The following is a 20,197-nucleotide window of genomic DNA, read 5'->3' as shown; positions in this document are numbered from 1 at the left end:
TACTGAGAAGTGAGCCCAGGGGCACTTTACTAAGCTATATCCCAGCCCTTTTAATTTTTATTTTGAGACAGGGTCTCGTGAAGTTGTGTAGAAATTGCTGAGGCAAATTGCTTATATCCCCAAGTTGCTGGGGTTATAAGCATACATCATCACGCTTGGCTCCTAGCCAGCAAGATTCTTTCTCCTTTTGTATTTATCTATTATTAATTCATATATCTTTTATGTTGTATTTGTGTCATATTTAAAAATAAAGTTTAAGGAGAATTAAGAATTTTTGTTCAATAAAAGATATAATTAATAAAGCCAAAAAGCAACTGAGTGGAAATAGATATTTGCTATACATGCATTTGAGAAAAAATTCATATCTAGGGGCTGGAGATGTGGTTCAAGCAGCAGCGCGCTCGCCTGGCATGCATGAGGCCTGGGTTCGATCCTCAGCACCACATACAAAACAAAGATGTTGTGTTTTCCAAAAACTAAAAAATAAATATTAAAAAAATTCATATCTAGAACTATGAAGAATTTCTGTGAATAAATAAAAAGATAGCTCAACAATAAAATAGATTCCTTTAACAGACACTTCATAAAAAGGGCAGAATCAAATAGACAATAAACATAGGAAAATAGATTCAATATACAGTTATCAGCAAAGAGATTAAAGCCACATTCATAGCCAAGATGAATATTATCTGTAACAGTTTGTCAATATCTACTAAGCTGAACATATTCCAATCCTATAAATCACTCCCAGTAATATACTCAAGAGAAATATATACAGATAATCAGTAAAGTGCATGAACAAGATTGCTATTAACAACACTTTTTATATTAGCCTGAAATGGTAACTACCCCAAAGTCTTGTCAACAACAAAATGGAGAAGTAAATTATGGCATATTCATTGTAGTGGAATACTATATAGCAATGAGAATGAGTTAAAATTATATATAATGGGGTTAAATCTCACAAATGTAATGCTGAACAAAAGAATCCAGAAACAAAAAAGTACATAATCTGTGATTGCATTTATGTAAAGTACAAAGACAGGCAAAATTAATGAATAGTGTTGGAAGTCTGGAAAGGTGTTAACCTTGGTAAGGAGGAGAAGGTGAATAGGAAGGTATATAGGAGCTCCTGGGATACTAATAAAGTTCTATTTTTTAATCTGGGTAATGGTTATACAGATGTATTCATTTTGTGAAAAGTCAATGATCTATGCATTTATGATTTTGCATTTTTCTGTATTTATATTTGTGTAATATGTTTTAAAAAGGAGTACGGGAGGTTTGAACTATTGATATCATCCCACTGATTGAGGAATCTAATTGGTCTTCCAATTCTTTCTATTTGATTTCTAGAAAACAAAAATAAGGGTAATAACTAATAGAATAGAAGTTGAAAGTAAAGCTTTCAACTGATAAGTGGGGAAAGTGAGTGGACAGAAGAATGTACAACAAAATACATTCCTTTAATTGAGTACTCTTTCTTCCTCTGCCTTGGTTCTCTATTAAAGCTTAACCCATTACATCCCAAGTAAATATATCAACAAAATTGATACAGGCACATTAAAATAAGTTGCAAATCAAATTCTAGAACTAATACATGTTATAATAATAGTATTATTTTATTATAATTATATTCTTTTTGTAATGATTATATTGTATATTATTTACTATATTTAAATCATGTTCTATAATTATATTGTACATTATATACTCTGCTTAAATTTTCATAGTGTTCCAAATATGAGGATGATGGCACAAAATGGATTACACAGTGCTATGAACTATGTTAGAAAACACTGAGTTTATTAGATAATTTTTCAAAGGACAGATTATGGTGCCTTTACTCTAGTTGTATGAATTCTTAGTTCCTTTTGGAATGGAACCCATCACCCTGGAGTGCTCAAGTGAGCAACAAGAAAGAGTAACTCATTTAAGCTGTTTTTTCCTGAAGGTATCCTCCAGACCCTCTTCTAACATCGATCCAGGCAACTATGTTGAAGTGAATGATTCACTCACCCATCTACCCTCTAAAGTGGTGATACAAGACATTACTATGGAGCTACACTGTCCACTTTGTAACGACTGGTTCCGTGATCCACTGATGCTAAGCTGTGGTCACAACTTCTGCCAAATCTGTATCCAAAACTTTTGGAAGCTGCAAGCAAAGGAAACCTTCTGTCCTGAGTGTAAGATGCTATGTCAATATAGCAACTGTACATTTAACCTTGTGCTGGAGAAGCTGGTGGAAAAGATTAAGAAGCTTCCACTACTCAAAGGCCATCCACAGTGCCCAGAGCATGGAGAGAATCTGAAACTGTTCAGTAAGCCAGATGGGAAGTTGATCTGCTTTCAATGTAAGGATGCACGGTTATCTCCGGAGCAGTCTAAGGAATTCCTGCAAATCTCTGATGCTGTTCGTTTCTTTACGGTGTGTGAGCCTTGGCCTTGAGCAATCTCTTAGGAAAGCTAGGAAAAATTTTTTGTAGGACTATTTCTTCTTTCTTCTTCCAACTTCATCTCTTCATTTAAATAATAATGAGAAAGCTCATGTCTTGCAAAGTTCTTTCTGTAAAGTTACTGCTTATGGGAAAGGAACAGTTGAGGAATTCTGGCTGACTCCCTCAGTCACATGCTGTATAGAATGTGAGTGTATAAGATATTACTCTTGTTATAGAAGGTTTGAAATTTGGTCAATTTTAAGATTAATATAACAACAGAAGAAATATAAGAAAATCTACTATAGATAGTTAAATTTTGTCACAATTGTAATTCTTAAGTGTTTAGAATTTCTGAAGGGATTGGAGAAAGCTGATATAGGAGATGTATTGTAAAAGAAAAGAATATGACTTTAACTGGGAAATAATTTGGTTTTGGATGGGCAGAAGGAATAAACAAATGTTTTAACAATGTAAGTAAAAATATAGATGGTGAGAACAGTGCAAATAGAGTGAAAAATGTGGAGTTCTATTATCTACTTCAAATCTCCATGACTAGCTAATAAGAAAACAAAACTAAGTTTTTCTTCTGCTTGTAATTTTATTCACAATTCTTGAAAGAGACAGGAACTATGCTATAGGTGAAGGGAAAGAGATTTGCAGCAAGAGCTTGCTTTTCCCCAGCCCACTAAGGCTTTGGGAATGTCCTTATGGCCTTTCATCTCTCAAGCTGGTTAGGTTAATTCTGTTTGGTGTTCCTAGGATGAGCTTGTAGTCCATCAGAGTCAACTGGAAACAACCCTGAAGGATCTTCAGTCTCTGAAGGCCATGCAGAAGGATGCTATTGCTGCTTACAAGGTGAGAAGCAGGGTAGAGGGTTATGAGATAGAACTAGAATACACCCTGGTAACTTCAGCTGCATAAGTGCAAATGTATATATTTTATATATATAAAATCTATACACTAAATGGCACTTGGGGTATAGAACTGGAAAACTGACACTGTAGGATGAAAAGCAACATGTTGGTAAAATTTTTTGCCAATAGATGAGCAACAGAGCAGATTGACTTTCCCCTAATATGCTGATCCTTTTGATGTTTTGGTAACTAGGTGATTACCGTGGTGTTATACTCTGTGTGGTATCTTTATCCATAGTAAAATAAGGCATTTACTAGAAAAATCCACTAAAAATCCACTTCTTTCCTTTAGGTTTATAGCCAGGCACTTCTGAACCAAGGTCTCTCAGTTTACATGTGTTTCCCATCTGATTTGCTCTTTCTTGGCTGCCCACACTCAACCTCACAGGAGTTCTAGGATGAAATTAATGGTTAGAGATTTGGCAAATTAGTCCCTAGGTTAGGGAGCTAAATTGGAAGTTCTGCTTATTCACTAATTATTCTATGTAGGAGAATCTTCTGTGACATTTAGTGTCTGGAAGAAGAAAGTTATATGAAGAGGAGAGAATGTATGGAAAACTCTTACTATAGGAAGTGAGTTGCTATGTTAAACAGAAAAAGGGGCAATAAAACTGGAATATTCTAGGGCTGTTGATGTAGTTCAGTGGTAGAGCACTTGCTTGGCATATTCAAGGCCCTGGGTTCAATCTCCAGCTCTGGGGTATAAAAAAGAAATGCTGGAGCTTGCTAAGCAAGATGATATTGAAGAGGCAGATATGAGCCCAATCATGTAGGTCATTGTGTAGATAATGTTAAGCATTTTAAACTTCATCTTCTGAATAATGAGAAAACATTAAAGGATTTTAAACAGGACATGATTTCATCTTATTTTGAAAATATTGCTGATAGTTGCATGAAGAATGGATTGGAAAGGGGCAATGACAAAGACAATAGTTAGAAGAAGGCAGTGGTCCCGGAGAATGATGGAAGGCTTGGACTATAAAGGCAGTGAAGATGCAGAGAAATGAACAGCTTGAGCATGTTTATTTGGGGACAAAAGTACCTGTAGTGATTGATTAGATGTGAGGGGTGAATTGAGATATCAAATAGGCAGATGGATATAGGAATCTGGAGCTCAGAAGCTGGTTTATTTTGGAGATGTCAGCATTTAAGGCCACAGGTGGGAAAGGATGTTGCCTAGAAAGAATGGGAAGGTGAATGAACTTTGGACAGAATATCAAGTAATTCTAATATTAGACTTGGTTAGGGGAAGTGGAATCAATAAGACTGAAAAATGGTGATGAGAAAGATAAAAAGAAAACTGGAAAAGTGTGAGCTAGGAGAGGGAGTTAAGACTATTTTAAGAGTGCAATAATGATGGCCAGATGCAGTGGCATGCTCCTGTAATCCCAACTACTCAGGAGGTTGAAGCAGGACTCCAAGTTTGAGGCCAGTCTCAGCAACTTAGCAAGATTTATCTCAAAAATAAAAAGGGCTAGGGATATAGCTTGGTGGTAGAGTCCATCTGGGTTCAATTCCTAGTACCACAAAAAAAGTACAATAATGATAGACATAGAGTCTAAGTTGGATAAGAGGGCACATGAAAATAGAAATTTATGAACAGTAATGGAGGTGTTGCTGAATACAAAGTTTTAATGAGATGCAATAGCTGTTGCAATAGGGGTACATGAGTAAGTGAGTTTGGAGTATAAAAAGTTATTTTGGAGATGGTGCAATTGCTAGGAATGAAAAGATTCTAGATGTGACTATAGGAATAAATGGATAAAGCTATAAATCATTAGAAACGAAGAGGGTGAAGAACTGAGAAATCAGTATGTCAGATGGTTGGTACACCTGTGAAGAGGTTGAAATCACCCAAGAAAAGAAGTTCGAATGTGGTGGTTGTTAATTTCAGTACTTCACATATTGCTCATATCCTGTTTCTTCTACATTGTCTTGGCAGCAGGAGTGGCATCTCCTCAGTTCTGGTTTCTAGATAGAGAGTTCTTATGGGCCTCTAATGGTCTTGGTCTAATAGCACTACTTGGTAGATATTGGTTTACCAATAAAGAAGATATTCTTATTCATTCTATAATGTTTGACTAATTCCCAAATACTCACCATCCCATCATTGCAATGAGAACCTAGAGACCACTTTTGGCTAGTTCATCCTGACCTATTACACTGGCCAGGAAAAAAGGAGTAAGTCTCCTAAAAGGCTCCTTTGAGTAGGGCTGAAATGTTGATACTCAGCAGCCATTTATATGCATTTTTCTGCAGTGGTATTTCTCCAAGTTGTGTTAGTGTTGGTGTGGGTCCCCATCCCCAAGTGCTAGTCTCAGTAATAACCATGGTGATGATAATGGAGGTTTCCAGGAAAACAAGATACATCTGCAGCAACATGTGTCCTTGGAGTTTCTAAAGCTGCATCAGTTCCTGCACAGCAAAGAAAAGGACCTTCTAAGTGACCTCCGGGAAGAGGGGAAAGCCTTGAATGAGGAGATGGAGATGAATCTGAACCAGCTTCAGGAGCAGTGTCTACTTGCCAAAGATATGTTGGTGAGCATTCAGACACGGCTGGAACAGCGGAACTCCTTCGATTTCCTCAAAGTGAGACTCCATAACAACCCCATTATGGGTACATTTAAGAGGGTGGAAGAGGGTTGTGAAGGTTGCAGTTGTGGCTTTTCACGATCAAGGGAAAACAAAACAAAACAGACTACTGTAGTGCTTTTAAGATTCTCTGAGAGAAAAGCAGAAGGCTACTTTTGCTTTATGCTCAGCAGGAAACTTTAGTTTCATGCTCCAAAACAAGGGAATAAAATCCAATTAATAGGGCTAGGGTTGTGATTCAGTGGTGGAGCGCTTGCCTAGCCTGCATAAGGCACTGGATTCAATTCTCAGCACTGCATATATATAATTAAAAATAGGGCTGGGGATATGCTCAAGCGGTAGCACGCTCGCCTGGCATGCATACCACATAAAAATAAAAATGTTGTGTCCACCAAAAAACTAAAAAATAAATATTAAAAATCTCTCTCTCAAAAAAAAAATAAAGGTCCATTAACAACTAAATTATATACATACAAATGAAGTTACTTTTAGCTGAGTGCAGTGGCGTACACCTGTAATCCCAGTAGCTCAGGAGGCTGTCAGGAGGATTATGAGTTCAAAGCAGCCTCAACAAAAGCCAGTACATCTATAGCACAAACTAAGAACATACTAAGCAACTCAGTGAGACTCTGTCTCTAAATAAAATACGAAATAGGGGACCAGTGGTTAAGTGCCCCCCCTCCAATAAGAAAAGAAGTTACTTTTAAAAAATCCAATTAATAACACTTCATGTTGATATCTTCCATCAAGAATTTTGATGCTTTATTTTTCAAAAATAAGAATGTTGCACCCTGTGTTCAATCTTTGGCTCTCAACAACAATAAAATAATCTATCTGCCAAACTTTTGCTACCTGAAATTATAACTCTAAAATGATATTGGTCATCACCTCAGTACTCAAAAGCTTAATTAGCCAGAGTAAGGAAAAGTGTCTTTAAGATTGAAATATCTACTGCATTTTTCTTTTGAGATTATTTGGAAATATGAACAAAAATAGCTTCACCTTAATTATTGTCTTATTGGTTTCTCTCTTGTTCCCCATAAAAAAGAATTCTAGAAAATTAGAGCAAGGAAAGGGCAGTTTATCCTGGGTTAGATTGGGAATGCAGAACAGAAAAACACATTGGAGGATGAAAGGAATCGTAGGAGCTGAGTTGGGGACCATCTGCACAGAACTCCAATATTTTTTAATACTTTTATTTATTTGTTTATTTATTTTTTATGTGGTGCTCGGGAAACGAACCCAGTGCCTTGTGCATGCTAGGCAAGCGCTCAACCATTGAGCCACAATCACGGCCCAGGACCCCAATATTGATGATCAAATTTTGGTGATAGTCAGAATATTGCAGAAATTTTTGGAGGTGATAAATGAGCATTTGACTTCTCTTTCTCCTTTCTTCTTTTAGGACATCTCAAATCTCTTGGATAGGTAAGTGTTTCCCTATAGTACTCTTTCTACTTTTCTTTAGTCCTTAGAGAATGTCTAAGAATAAATGAATTATGTCTCTCACAGTTTGGAGCAAGGAACAAGGGCGCTGGCACCAAGAGAACTTATCTCCAGAAAGCTGAACCCAGGCCATTTCAAAGGTCCTCTCCAGTACATGATGTGGAGGGAAATGCAATCCACTCTCACTCCAGGTATCAGTGGTTAGGAACTATTGGTTTCTAGGGCTCCTAATGTATGGTTCAATTGTGGAACCTCTTTGACTCTAATTAGTCTGAGGCAGGAGGAAGGGTGGAATTTAGCCAATAGAAAGCTAGCTGGTATTGACTGAATTTCTTCTGTTGCTATGATATAAGAATATATGATTTGGAACTGGTGAATAGATAAGTGGTCTATCAAATGTGGCGACAAAATTTTATCTTGTTTTGCTAAATCAGGGTTTCTTTGCCCTAAAGGAGGAGGTTTTCTTTGCTTATTTGTTGTATTTACATAGGATCTTTACAAGTCCTCTTGTGTTTGATGTTCATAATATAGAGTATAACATTTTAGAAGATTGTATAGAGATATTCAGTGCTTCAGAAGAAAACAGATAATTTTAATAAATGTGTCTGAAGGAGACTAGGTTTCTTTTATTCCTGAAGATGTCAAAGGATTGAGCAGGATAGAAATACACAAATGGCATTTCAAGGACATTAAATAGTGTTCCAAATAAAAAAAAACTTTATAGAAATGAAGTTTAATAGGATTCATATAGAGATATTATTATTATTGTTTTTAGTTATTAATTTCATTAAAATCACAAATCTATCCCTGTTAATTTTCCAGGTAATTGACATTGAAAAAAATCAACTTTATTGCAGTAAAATCAACACAGAGAAAATTCACCAATTTTACATACATTACACCCAGAGTATAATTTGATGAGTTTTCACAAACATATGCACTTTTATAAATATCACTATAATCAAAATATAGAAAATCTCTCTCACCTCAAAAAAGTTTCCACATGCCATTTTGCAATCAATTTCTTCCTTATAACCATCAACCCAATACTCACGTTATGTGCTTTATTCACCTTAAATGTATCTTTTTCTAATTTTTCATATAAGTCAAATTACTTATGCATCTTATTTTTTGCACTTAGCATAATGCTTTCTGACATTTTTGTTTTTGCATGTGTCAATAATTGTGTTTTTTATTTTGATATATCACAATTTGCTTAATTATTCATCAACCGATGGACATTTGGGTAGTTTCCAGTTTGGGGATACTATGAATAAAGTTGTGTGAATATGTTTACAAACATTTGTATTTTATTTTATTTGGGGTAAGTACCTTGTTGTGGGATTTCTGGGTGTGTATTAAGTGTATGATTAATTTTATTTTATTTATTTTATTTTTTTTTAAAGAGAGAGTGAGAGAGGAGGGGGAGAGAGAGAGAGAGAATTTTTAATATTTATTTTCTAGTTCTCGGCGGACACAACATCTTTGTTGGTATGTGGTGCTGAGGATTGAACCCCAGCCGCACGCATGCCAGGCGAGCGTGCTGCCGCTTGAGCCACATCCCCAGCCCAAGTGTATGATTAATTTTATAAGAAACTACCAAATATTTTTTTTTCTGAAATGGCAGCACCATTTCATATTCCCACCTGCAATAGATGATAGTTGCAGTTTCTTTACATCTTTGCCAAAACTTTATATTGTCAATCTTTTTCATTTTAACTATTTTATTGGAAGTATAGTGTCTCATTGTGTTTTTAATGTGTATATCTCTAATGAGCAATCATATTGAGCATTTTTTTCTTTTTTTTAAAGAGAGAGAGAATTTTTTAATATTTACTTTTTTTTTTTTTAAATTTTCGGCGAACACAACATCTTTGTTTGTATGTGGTGCTGAGGATCGAACCTGGGCTGCACGCATGCCAGGCGAGCAGCTACCGCTTGAGCCACATCCCCAGCCCTGAGCATTTTTTTTCATGTGCTTCTTTGTCATTCATGTAAATGTAAATATATGTATGTATATATATATATATATATATATATATATATATATATATATATATATATATATATATATATATATGCATTTAACAAGGGGCGCTTAACCAGTGAGCAACATCTCCAGCCTTTTAAAAAAATTTATTTAGATTTATTTAATTTCTTTTCCATCCTTTTAACTTATTTCTGTTTTTTACATCCTTAAGTATGTTTTATGTAGCTACATGTAGTTAAGTTTGCTTTTTAAAATTCAATTTGAAAATCTCTCCCTTTTACTTTAAGTGTTTTGAGTATTTACATTTAATGTAATTCATATGATTTTTGTTTAAATCTACCACCTATCTTTTGTTCTTTAGACATGCCTTCTTTGGGATGGAGTGCCTTTTATTTTTTCTTTTCATCATCTTATTGGTTTATTATTTGTACTTCTTTGTTTTTTAATAAATAAATTTCTTTAGAATTTTACAGTATACATCTTTAACTTATTCCATTGCACTTTTTGCATTCTACTTTTCCATTCTTCATTCTTTCTGCTATCATTTTCCACATATTTTTTATTTCTATAAGTTCCAGATTCCTCCTACACTGACTTTTTTTCTATAAATAGTTAACTTTTTTTTTTTTTTTTGTAGCACTGGGGATCAAACTCAGAACTTTGGGCATTCTGGGCGAGTACTTTAACTGGGCTTCATCTCCAATTATATTTTAAAAAGATAAAAAATGAAGAAATGTCTTCAAAATTTTTTTTGAACTTGTAGATGGACAGAATGCCTTTATTTTATTTATTTTTGTGTGGTGCTAAGAATCGAACCCAGTGCTTAACACATGCCAGACAAGTGTTCTGTCACTGAGCTATAGCCCTAGCCCTGAAGAAATGTTTTTTATATTTACATATTTATAATTTCTGCTTCATTTATTTGTGGAGACAAATTTCCATCTGCTACATCTTTCCTTCTACTTCCTTTAATAATTTTTATAATGCAAATATGCTACATTGTAAAGCTGAATTATCTCAGCTTCTGTCTGAAAAAAGTCCTTATTTTACTATAAGTTTGCAAAAATATTTTCCCTGGAACAGGGTTGATGGATTTCTTTTTCAATATTTTAAGGATGTCACTCTATTTTCTGACTTGCATAGTTTCTGATGAGATGTCTAATTGTCATTCTTATCTTCATTTTTGGGTATGGGCTTTATTTAATTATTTATTTGCTACCTTTATGATTTTCTTTTTGTCACCTTCTTCTGCCAATTTGATTACTCAAGGTGTGATTTTCATTTTTTTTCTTTCTTTTTTTTTTTGGTACCCGGGATTGAACCCAAGGGTACTTAACCACTGAGCCATATCCTCAGCCCTTTTTTGTATTTTATTTAGAGACTGAGTTGCTAAGTGCCTCACTAAGTTGCTGAGGCTGGCTTTGAACTTTCCATCTTCCTGCCTCAGTCTCCTGAGTCGAAGGGATTATAGGAGTGTGCTATCACACCCAGCTCAAGGTGTGATTTTTCTTTTATTTATTCTTCTTGTTGTTTATTGAGACTCTTGGATCTATGAGTTCATAGTTTTCATCAAATAATGAAATAATACCCACTTTTTTTTTCTCTTCCTCCTCCTTTTTTGAAATGGGGATTCACTATGTTGCCTAAACTAGCCTCAAACTCCTGGGATCAAATGATTCTCCTGGCCCAGCCTCCCAAATAGCTGGGACTATAGGTGTATACCACTATGCCCAGCTTCTTCAAATATTTTTTTTACCACACCCCTTTTTTCCTAAAGGAATTGTAATTTTACCTATATTAGAAATTTAATGTTGTCAAATTGCCTTATGTCATCAATGCTCATTATTTTTTAGGCCTTTTTCTTCTTATGCTTCATTTTCAATGTTTTTTTTATTCCTATTCAAATTCTTTTGTCCTTTCTTCTGCATGCCTAATTAGTTTATGCTGACCAGGATATTTCTTTCTTATATATATTTCATTTAATTTCTACAAATTTCATTTAGGTCTTTTAATACCTCTGTTTTCTTTCCTCACCATGTTCCTGCTTTCCTCTACATTCTCAGGCAAATAGAAGATATTTATAACATTTCAATGTCCTTGTCTACTAATTCTATATTGTCATTAGTTCTGGGCCTGTTTTTATTGCTTGATTTTTCTCCTATCTGTGGGTTATATTTTCCTGCTGATTTCCATGGCCATTTTTATTTTTAATGGGGTTTAGTTTTAGAACACTTTTAGATGTGTAAATTTTATAGAAAAATTAAGATGGTAGTAGAGTTCTCACATACTCCTTCCCTCTTTCCTATATTATTACCCCCTTACATTTAATGATATGTATTTTTTAACTAATGAACCAAAATCAATATGTTTTTACTAACTAAAATCCAGTTTCTTTAGACTTCCTTAGTTTTTTTTAAACATTTATTTTTTAGTTGTACACAATACCTTTATTTTGTTTTATTTATTTTTATGTGGTGCTGAGGATCTAACCCAGGGCCTCGCACGTGCTAGATATTCACTCTACTGCTGAGCCACAACCTCAGCCCGCAACTTCCTTAGTTTTTACTTAATGTTATTTTTTGTTTCAGGTTTCCATCTAAGATGCTACACTATATGTAGGTGTTATGTTTCTTTAGGCTTCTTTTGGAAGTGACAATTTCTCAGACTTTTTTTTTTTTTTTGAGGAGTACTGGGTGTATGTTTTGTAGGATTACACACTATTGCATTTACTTAATGTTTTTTTTTCTTATGATAAATCAGACAGGTTCTGAGTTATTGCGAAAAAGACAACAGCAGTAAAAGTGTCATTTTCCTCACTTCATATCTAGTATACACACTGTCAATAGGATTTATGACTGCACATGGCTGATAAGTGTTTGGCAGGTTTCTTCACTGTAAAGTTACTTTCTTTTCTTCCTTCCATACTGTACACAATGGAAGGCAGTCACTATGTGTAGCCCACACTTAAGGAGTGAATAATTATGCTTTCCCCTCCTTGAGGGTGAAGAATCTACATAAGTTATTTGGAATTATGCTGAATGGGAGTCTTGTCTCTTCTGGATGCTTTAGATGCCAAATATTATGAATTTTATATTGAAGTTTTGCTGTATTTTAAAGTAGTTCTTTAGGTTATATTGGATTTAATTCTGGAATATAGTCAAGTTACATGAAATCTTTTTGTTCCTTTTAAGGCTTTATTTAAACTTTGATAGAATAGTTCAAGAACAGTCTTTCACCTAGGGCTAATTTAGCTCATTTTCTATGGTAACTCCCCTCTGAGTATTCTTATTTTCCCATTCTGGCTTGCAAGACTGAAAACCATTCTCATTCTCTGTGTGAGCTTCAGAAATTGTTCAGCCTATTGATTTTGAGAGGTTCTTTTTACACCCTATACAAGTTCGACCAGTACTCAGCTGTATCTTTGAGGGATATTCAAAGGTCTCTGTGTAGTTCCCTCTTCTATGTTACTCTGTCCAGCAAATTCTAGCTGCCTTGATATAACAGTGATTTCTTCTTGTACGCTTTGCCCTGCAAAGTCAGACCTCATTTTTAGCAATCGTTTAAAGTGAAAACTGATTTTTACTTTTTCATCTAAGAAAATAAAATGGGATATATTTAAAACATGACCATTTATTTACTTATTTATTTGGGATGGAACCCAGAGCCTTGCACATTCTAGGCAAGTGCTCTATTATTTACATCCTCAGCTCTTTTAAATTTTATTTTGAGATGGGAACTTACCAAATTTCTGAGACTGGCCTCAAACTTGGGATCCTCCTGCCTCAGCCTCCTGAGTGGCTGGGATTATTACAGCCCACCATGCCTGGCTTATTACAATCTTATTATAATGCTTTATTCATTTATATATTCTTCCCTTATACAGAGTGGGAGACTTTTTTCCCTATGGTAACTGTGGTCAGGCCTTGGTAAAATATACTTTAAACAAGGAAAGAAAGAACATATACATTTAAGAATGGAGTTCTTAATAGAAAACACCAACAGATAAAGGGCAATGAAATCCGTCAAAGAGGCTGAGGAGTTCTAGCAGGAGAAATAAAAGTTAAATCACAAAACAAGGTTAACATGGAATCTATGGAAAGAGTGTGAAGGAGAAGTGAGTGGTCATTATGCCAAATTCAGAGACAATAATTAAGAAAGTAATTGGAAAAATAAATGTTTGAATCAAATATCAGAGACTTGGATATGGACAATTTCAAGAGTGGAAATGGGTAGAAATTGTGTTATTAAGGAGTGAGCTGGAAACCAGGCAGTAGTGATCACTCATGAGAAGTTTGACTAAGAGAAGGTGAGTATAGCAGTGTAAAAGTTTGTTTGTTTGGTTTTTTTTTTGTGTGCGTGTATGGTGTGTAGTAGGGTGCTTGGGATTGATCCTAGGGTATCCACACATGCCTTGGAAGCATTCTATCACTGAGCTACATCCCCAGCTCCAAAGAGTATTTTAAAAACATGCTAAGGAAGAGTATCCTTGTAGAAAGACAAAAATCAAGGGGACAAGAAAGGACATAATAGGTGGAAATAGGGAATATTGAGTGAGAGTTAAGGCAGAGAGAGGTATTGACCTTCCTCAGTTTCTTCTGGGATAGGAGAAGAGATAAAGATGGTAGAGGCAGACAATTTTGTCAGGGACTTTTCTGTATGAATGGGAAAGACAGAGGGATTCTTAAAAGATGTACTTTACTCCTCTGTGAAGTAGAAGATGAAGACTTTGCCTGGGAGGGGATAAGTGGAAGAATAGAAGGTTTGAGGATGGAGTTAAAGATTTGAAATTGCTTTTGTAAAGAATCAGAGAGGAGGGGCTGGGATTGTGGCTCAGCGGTAGAGTGCTCGCCTAGCACACGCAGAGCCCTGGGTTCCGAGCCTCAGCATCGCATAAAAATAAATAAATAAAACAAAGGTATTGTGTCTGACTACATAAAAAAATAAATATATTTTAAAAAATCAGAAAGGATTTGATTTGGTAAATAAAGGGTTTCTAGGCAGTATTGATGGTCATGCCCTGAGTGAAAAATAATGAGTTTGTAGTAGTTTCTGTATGCATACTGTTATGATTTTTCTCCTGTAGTAGTCAGAAGCTGGGATGTGAATTTGAATGGCAGGATAGATCCAGGGTTGAAGAGTTACATAGTGGTTGCTACAGGAGCAGAAAAAGATAAAAAGTATTAAGGCAACAAAGCAACCAAAGCTGAGCTGTTCAGAGAGGATTTTTTGCCAGAAAGCATAGTTTAGGATGTCATGAGAAAAAAGGAGCTAGAGATGTTCATGAAATTAAGTGATGGGTTATAAGGAGAGATGAGAGTGAGAAAGCTCAAGAAATAAAAGATTGGAATATCTGAATTTCAGATTTAGAGAAGGAATTGATCCCAATGACTACATGATGTGAAATTTGATCACTGATATGGATAGCTGAAGTAGAATGAAGTGAGACCCTAGTAGTTAAGTCAAGAACTTTCAAAGATGGAAGAGTGGTGGCTATATCCAAGAGATATAGGCTGGATTTGGGGTAGAGAAGTAAAATTGACCCAAAATTCAGGGAGTTCCAGGAAGTTTGTTTATAATAGCATCAAACAGAGGGTTGTAAAAATAGAATGACAATAATCTACAATGAAGAGTGATTTTTACATGAGGATGGACAATAAAGTAGTAGTCTAGAAGTGGCCATGGTGGCTACTGGATCTATGGCACCTGATTTAAAGAATGAATAGTGCTGTGAAAGCTGTATTTTTTTGGGGGGAAGAACCATCAAGTTTCTGTTAAAGCAAAGAGATGATGAGAGAATTCTATAAATTGAGGTTATAAGAAAGTTAGTTAACGAAAGAGTTCCAAAGGGCAGAGTAGAAAGAGTAGGGTGAGAGCACTGAGAAGATATGTGAAAGGAGGGGAAGCAAAGCACAGCATAATAGGATAAGAATCAGGAAAAGACAAATCATCAGAGGGGTGTTTACATTCTTCATGTTAGCTAAGGATAACATGATTACAAAGACATGGTAGAATTAGTTGGTGTCAAGTTTCCAAATGGAATTTTTTTTTGGACGGGTGGGTTCTGGGGATTGAATTCTGGGACACTCAACCATTGAGCCATATCCTCAGTCCTATTTTGTATTTTTTTTTTTTATTTAGAGATAGGGTCTCACCGAATTGCTTAGCACCTCACATTTGCTGAGGCTGGCTTTGAACTCATGATCATCCTGCCTCAGCCTCCCCAGCCACTGGGATTACAGGCTTGTGCTTCAAATGGAATTTTGATCAAAGTTCATTTATTCATTTAATAAACAGTTACTTGAACACCTAAGAACAGTGCCAAAATTTAAACATAAATGAGGAAGTAAAACAGATGAAGTCTCTGCCTTCCCAAAGATTACATTCTAGTGACAGAGATGGACAATGAGCTAGTAAATAATTTCACACAGTGATAACCACTGTGAAGAAAATAAACCAGGGTACACTCAATAAATAACTTTTTCATGAGAAAATAAAAAGCAGGATAAGTGCATAAACAATAATGGATAGATGAACATCCTGTTTCAGAACGAACAAAGAAAACATCTTTGAGAAGGTAATTCCCTTCTCTCTACATTGTATTGGGAAAATTTCCAAATGTATAGAAAATTTATAAAATTTGCAAGGAACACCTTATATTTTTAAATTGCTTTTATTTTTAAAATACATGACAGCAGAATGCATCACAATTCTTATTTCACATATAGAATACAATTTTTCATATCTCTGTATATAAAGTATGTTGACACCAATTCATGTCTTCATACATGTACTTTGGATAATGATGTACATCACATTCCACCATCATTGATAACCCCTGCCCCCTCCTTTCCCCTCCTACCCCTCTTCCCTATCTAGAGGAATACCTCTATCTTTACCTCTAACACCTATGATAGATTATTATCAATGTTTTATTGCCTTTTTATGAATAGAGGCCTGAATAATGTGAAGTGAACCATGTGGGGAGAAAGAGTATTCTGGGACAATAGAAGAAAGAAGGTATAAAGATCCTAAAGTAGAAATGAGTTTGAAATATTCAAGGAAATGAATGAGGAACTTCTAAAAGGCAAGGGTGGTTTGAGAGGAAACATGATGGAGATGAAGTCAGAGATGTGGGTAAATCATGTGTCTTTTATCATCTTTGTAAGGACTATGGATTTCATTTCAGGTGTGACAGGAAGCCTAGGAGTATGTTGAATATAACTGCATTCATGTTGTGAGCAAAATAGGTTGCATATGGGCAAGAATAGAATTAGAAGAGTAAAAAGCTATTGCAATAGTTCTAGGCTAATGTGTTTATGGAAGTAGTCAGCAGTGTTTAGGCTCAAAATATATTTTGAAGGTGGAGATGACAGAACTTGCTATTAGAGTGAATATGGCATGAGAAGGAAAGAGGACATAGAGCTGACTCCCAGCAGTCTTCAGAGTCAATACAGGCTATGAACTAGCTGGAAGTGTCAGAGGCTTAGTGATGAACAAGTTGGGATTTTAAAAGGTTGGTAAAAGGTCTTTCTGGTAACTTCCAAAGAAATTGTAGTCTTCACATTAGAAAGATTAATAACCCAAAGTGCATGAGGATGTATAAGGGAAAGGGAAATCAGCCTATATGGAAAAATTCAGGATTTTTAACGCTTCAAAATCTCTTATTGGAAGGAGAAGTCCTTGGGATAATGGAAAAGACTCAGGCTTTTTTGGTAACAAGGAGTTGCACTTAGCTGATCTCACTTTTTTTTTTTTCTTTTTGGTACTGGGGATTGAACTCAAGGACATTTGATTACTGAGCCAAATCCCTAGCCCTATTTTGTATTTTATTTGGAGACCGGGTCTTGAGTTGCTTAGCGCCTTGCTTTTGTTGAGGCTGGCTTTGAAATCACAATCCTCCTGCCTCAGCCTCCCAAGCTGCTGAGATTGTAGGAGTGCACCACTGCACCCAGCAACTGATCTCACTTTAAGGACAAATAAATCCAACAACAAATATATATATATATATATATATATGTCTATTATGTTTTTTTTTTTATCAAATTTCATGCCAAGGTCCAGTTGTCTTACATCTGGAATTTGTGTCATCTTCTTACTGATCCAATCCCTCTTCATTTAGAATTTTTTTAAATAAAAACTGCTGTCCTGTGATTTGTCTAAACCAATACTTGTTAAGCCATTAGTGTTGAAAAGCCAGCTTTTAAAAATTATTTTCAAAAATTTAATTGACATTTAATTTTTTATTTTTTAAAAACATTTATTTAGTTGTAGATGAACACACAGTATCTTTATTTATTTTTATGTGGTGCTGAGGATCAAACCCAATGCCTCACACATGCGAGGCAAGCGCTTTTACCACTGAGCTATAACTTCAGCCCCCTTGACATTTAATTTTTAATTGTACATATATAGTAGGTACAGTATGATAATTCAATACATGTATACAATGTTTATGATCAAATCAAGGTAATGCATATATCTGTCTCCTCAGACATTTATACTTTCTGTGTCAGGAACCTTTAAACTCTTCTAGTTATTTTGAAATATATAAAAAATTGTTGTAGCTTATAGTTACCTTGCTATGCTATTGAATAGTAGGATGAATTCCTCCTATCTAATGGTTCTTTGGTACCTATTATCCAACCTCACTCTACCCATTCTCTCCACTACCATTCCTAGTCTCTAGTGACCATTATTCAACTCTACTCCTATGAGATGAATTTTTTTTACCTTTCATGTATTTTTAAAATCTCCACTCTTACCATGGAGTGATATTTCTGTAGGATACAATATAAATTAATTACCTGAAATTGTGAAATTAAAAAAAGGTAACAAAGTACAAGATCAATTTTATAATAATTAGGTTCAAGTGACATAAAATTACTGTCAGATTGGCTAATGAAAATTTCTTAAAATTTACTCTCAATATAGGTATTACCTTGTCCCAGACTGGTAACCACACAATTTGTGGACCACATTCAGAGTAGCCGTGGCATAAACCATTCCAGATATCAGATGTTTCATATATGTTAAGTCAAATATAAAGTTTCTACCACTGACCTCTAACCTCATTTACAGTTCAGTTTTATCTGTCTCTCACTTATAGGTAAGCTCTTACTTCTCTGTTACATGAGCAACTATATTTAACTCCTTCTTTTTATCTGCCTTTGCTTACTCAAAATATCCTACATTTCGTACACATTATATCACAAGTAAAATACTTATTCTCCTTACAAAGCTTTCCTAGGACAACTATATCAAATTTTTACCCATTTGGCATTTGAATTTTTTGTATTTATCAGTATAAATTTACATTATTTCTATTATTTCCTATAGTAAAACATAAATTACTTGAGAGTAAAGCCTAATTTTTACTCTAAATATAAAAACGTATAGAAATAGCAATATGGATACCCAAACATTGAGGAGTATGTAAAATATTGCCTGCCTAGGAGTTCTTGGACATGGGGAAATAAAGTTCTGGTGTCTATGTAAATATGTCTTTTACTATGGGAATTTGCATTCACTCCCTTTTCCCCCCACACCCTGCTTTGTCTTATTTTCTTACTAGGCCTATCTCCATTAACTCTGGACCCTAAAACAGCTCACCCAAATCTGGTGCTATCCAAAAACCGGACGAGTGTGTGGCATGGTGACATTAAGCAGGTAATGCCTGATGATCCAGAGAGATTTGACTCAAGTGTGGCTGTACTTGGCTCAAAAGGCTTTACATCTGGAAAGTGGTACTGGGAAGTAGAAGTGGCAAAGAAGACAAAATGGACAGTTGGAGTTGCAAGAGAATCCATCATTCGGAAGGGCAGCTGTCCTCTAACTCCTGAGCAAGGATTCTGGCTTTTAAGACTAAGGAATCAAACGGATCTAAAGGCTTTGGATTTGCCTTCTTGCAGTCTGAAACTTACTGACAATCTCAACAAGGTGGGCATTTACCTAGATTATGAAGGAGGGCAGGTGTCCTTCTACAATGCTAAGACCTTGACCCACATTTATACCTTCAGTTGCATTTTCACAGAGAAACTTTATCCCTACTTTTGTCCCTGCCTTAATGATGGTGGAGAGAATAAAGAACCATTACATATCTTACATCCACAGAATTAGTCATACTATTGTATAAATTCAGAGAATATTAAAGAAGTATTGAAATAGTTTACCAGTCTCACTAGATTCTCTTCCCAATTTTGGGGAACTCTGTAATAATGAAAAGTAGGGTTCTCAAACTGAATTCCATCCTCAGTGTCCTAAATGGATTTCACCAGAGCCTTTCAAGATGGCCTTCTACTTCTCTGGAGTCTTCTACAACACAAAAGCCACTCTCCTCTAGTGACCATCATGTTCTTGGTACTGGAGCAAACTGCAACTTGAGTTTGTGGTGCTTGGTAACCCTTTAAAATATGCCCAGGTATACTATCATGATATCATTATTTTCCAGCATAGTGACTCTAGGTTGATTAATTTTCACAACATGCCTCTTCTTCTTTCATCTTTTGATAATTTTCATTTCCTTTCTCTTCTAGAAATTTTTACTGTAATCTTAAAAACTTCCTCCAGAGACTTAAAGAAAAAAGAATGAAATGATCTGAATTAGTTTATAATTTTGTATTAAATTTCTCAGCATACTTTTTAGTCTAATGAATCTCAGACATGTTTTCTTCCTTTCTCAATCCCTGCTGTTTATCTATTTGAAGGACATTTGTTTTTCTGTGTTGAAATATATTTTAGTATTTCCATCTACTTTTGACTATACCCTTTTTCATCAGTCTTGCTTACAATTTTAATAGCAGCACTTTTTATCTTGA

At 35.1% G+C, this 20,197-nt stretch overlaps 1 protein-coding gene and 1 long non-coding RNA gene across 2 annotated transcripts in view; one reads left to right on the top strand and one right to left on the bottom strand.

The window, feature by feature from the left end:
* LOC120886377 (uncharacterized) overlaps positions 1–20,197 on the bottom strand; it is a 52,110-nt gene that overhangs the window by 21,330 nt on the left and 10,583 nt on the right. The gene's annotated exons all lie outside the window — the stretch shown is intronic.
* Positions 1,880–19,549, top strand: Trim69 (tripartite motif containing 69). The gene is made up of 6 exons (XM_005316514.5): positions 1,880–2,431; positions 3,201–3,296; positions 5,711–5,944; positions 7,353–7,375; positions 7,460–7,584; positions 18,955–19,549. Exons 1-6 carry the CDS (start codon positions 1,880–1,882, stop codon positions 19,497–19,499), a joined length of 1,575 nt encoding a protein of 524 aa, XP_005316571.2. The 3' UTR covers positions 19,500–19,549.

This window comes from Ictidomys tridecemlineatus, chromosome 5, assembly GCF_052094955.1.
Source record: "Ictidomys tridecemlineatus isolate mIctTri1 chromosome 5, mIctTri1.hap1, whole genome shotgun sequence".
Classification (NCBI taxonomy): Eukaryota; Metazoa; Chordata; class Mammalia; order Rodentia; family Sciuridae; genus Ictidomys; species Ictidomys tridecemlineatus.
This window is presented reverse-complemented; position numbering and strand designations above follow the sequence as displayed.

Excerpts from the sequence above, each read along its gene's own strand:
- Trim69 (XM_005316514.5), top strand. The coding sequence starts at position 1,880 with ATGGAACCCATCACCCTGGAGTGCTCAAGTGAGCAACAAGAAAGAGTA. Across the intron at positions 7,376-7,459 it reads ATCTCAAATCTCTTGGATAG|TTTGGAGCAAGGAACAAGGG; the intron begins GTAAGTGTTTCC and ends TGTCTCTCACAG. Across the intron at positions 7,585-18,954 it reads GCAATCCACTCTCACTCCAG|GCCTATCTCCATTAACTCTG; the intron begins GTATCAGTGGTT and ends TTTTCTTACTAG.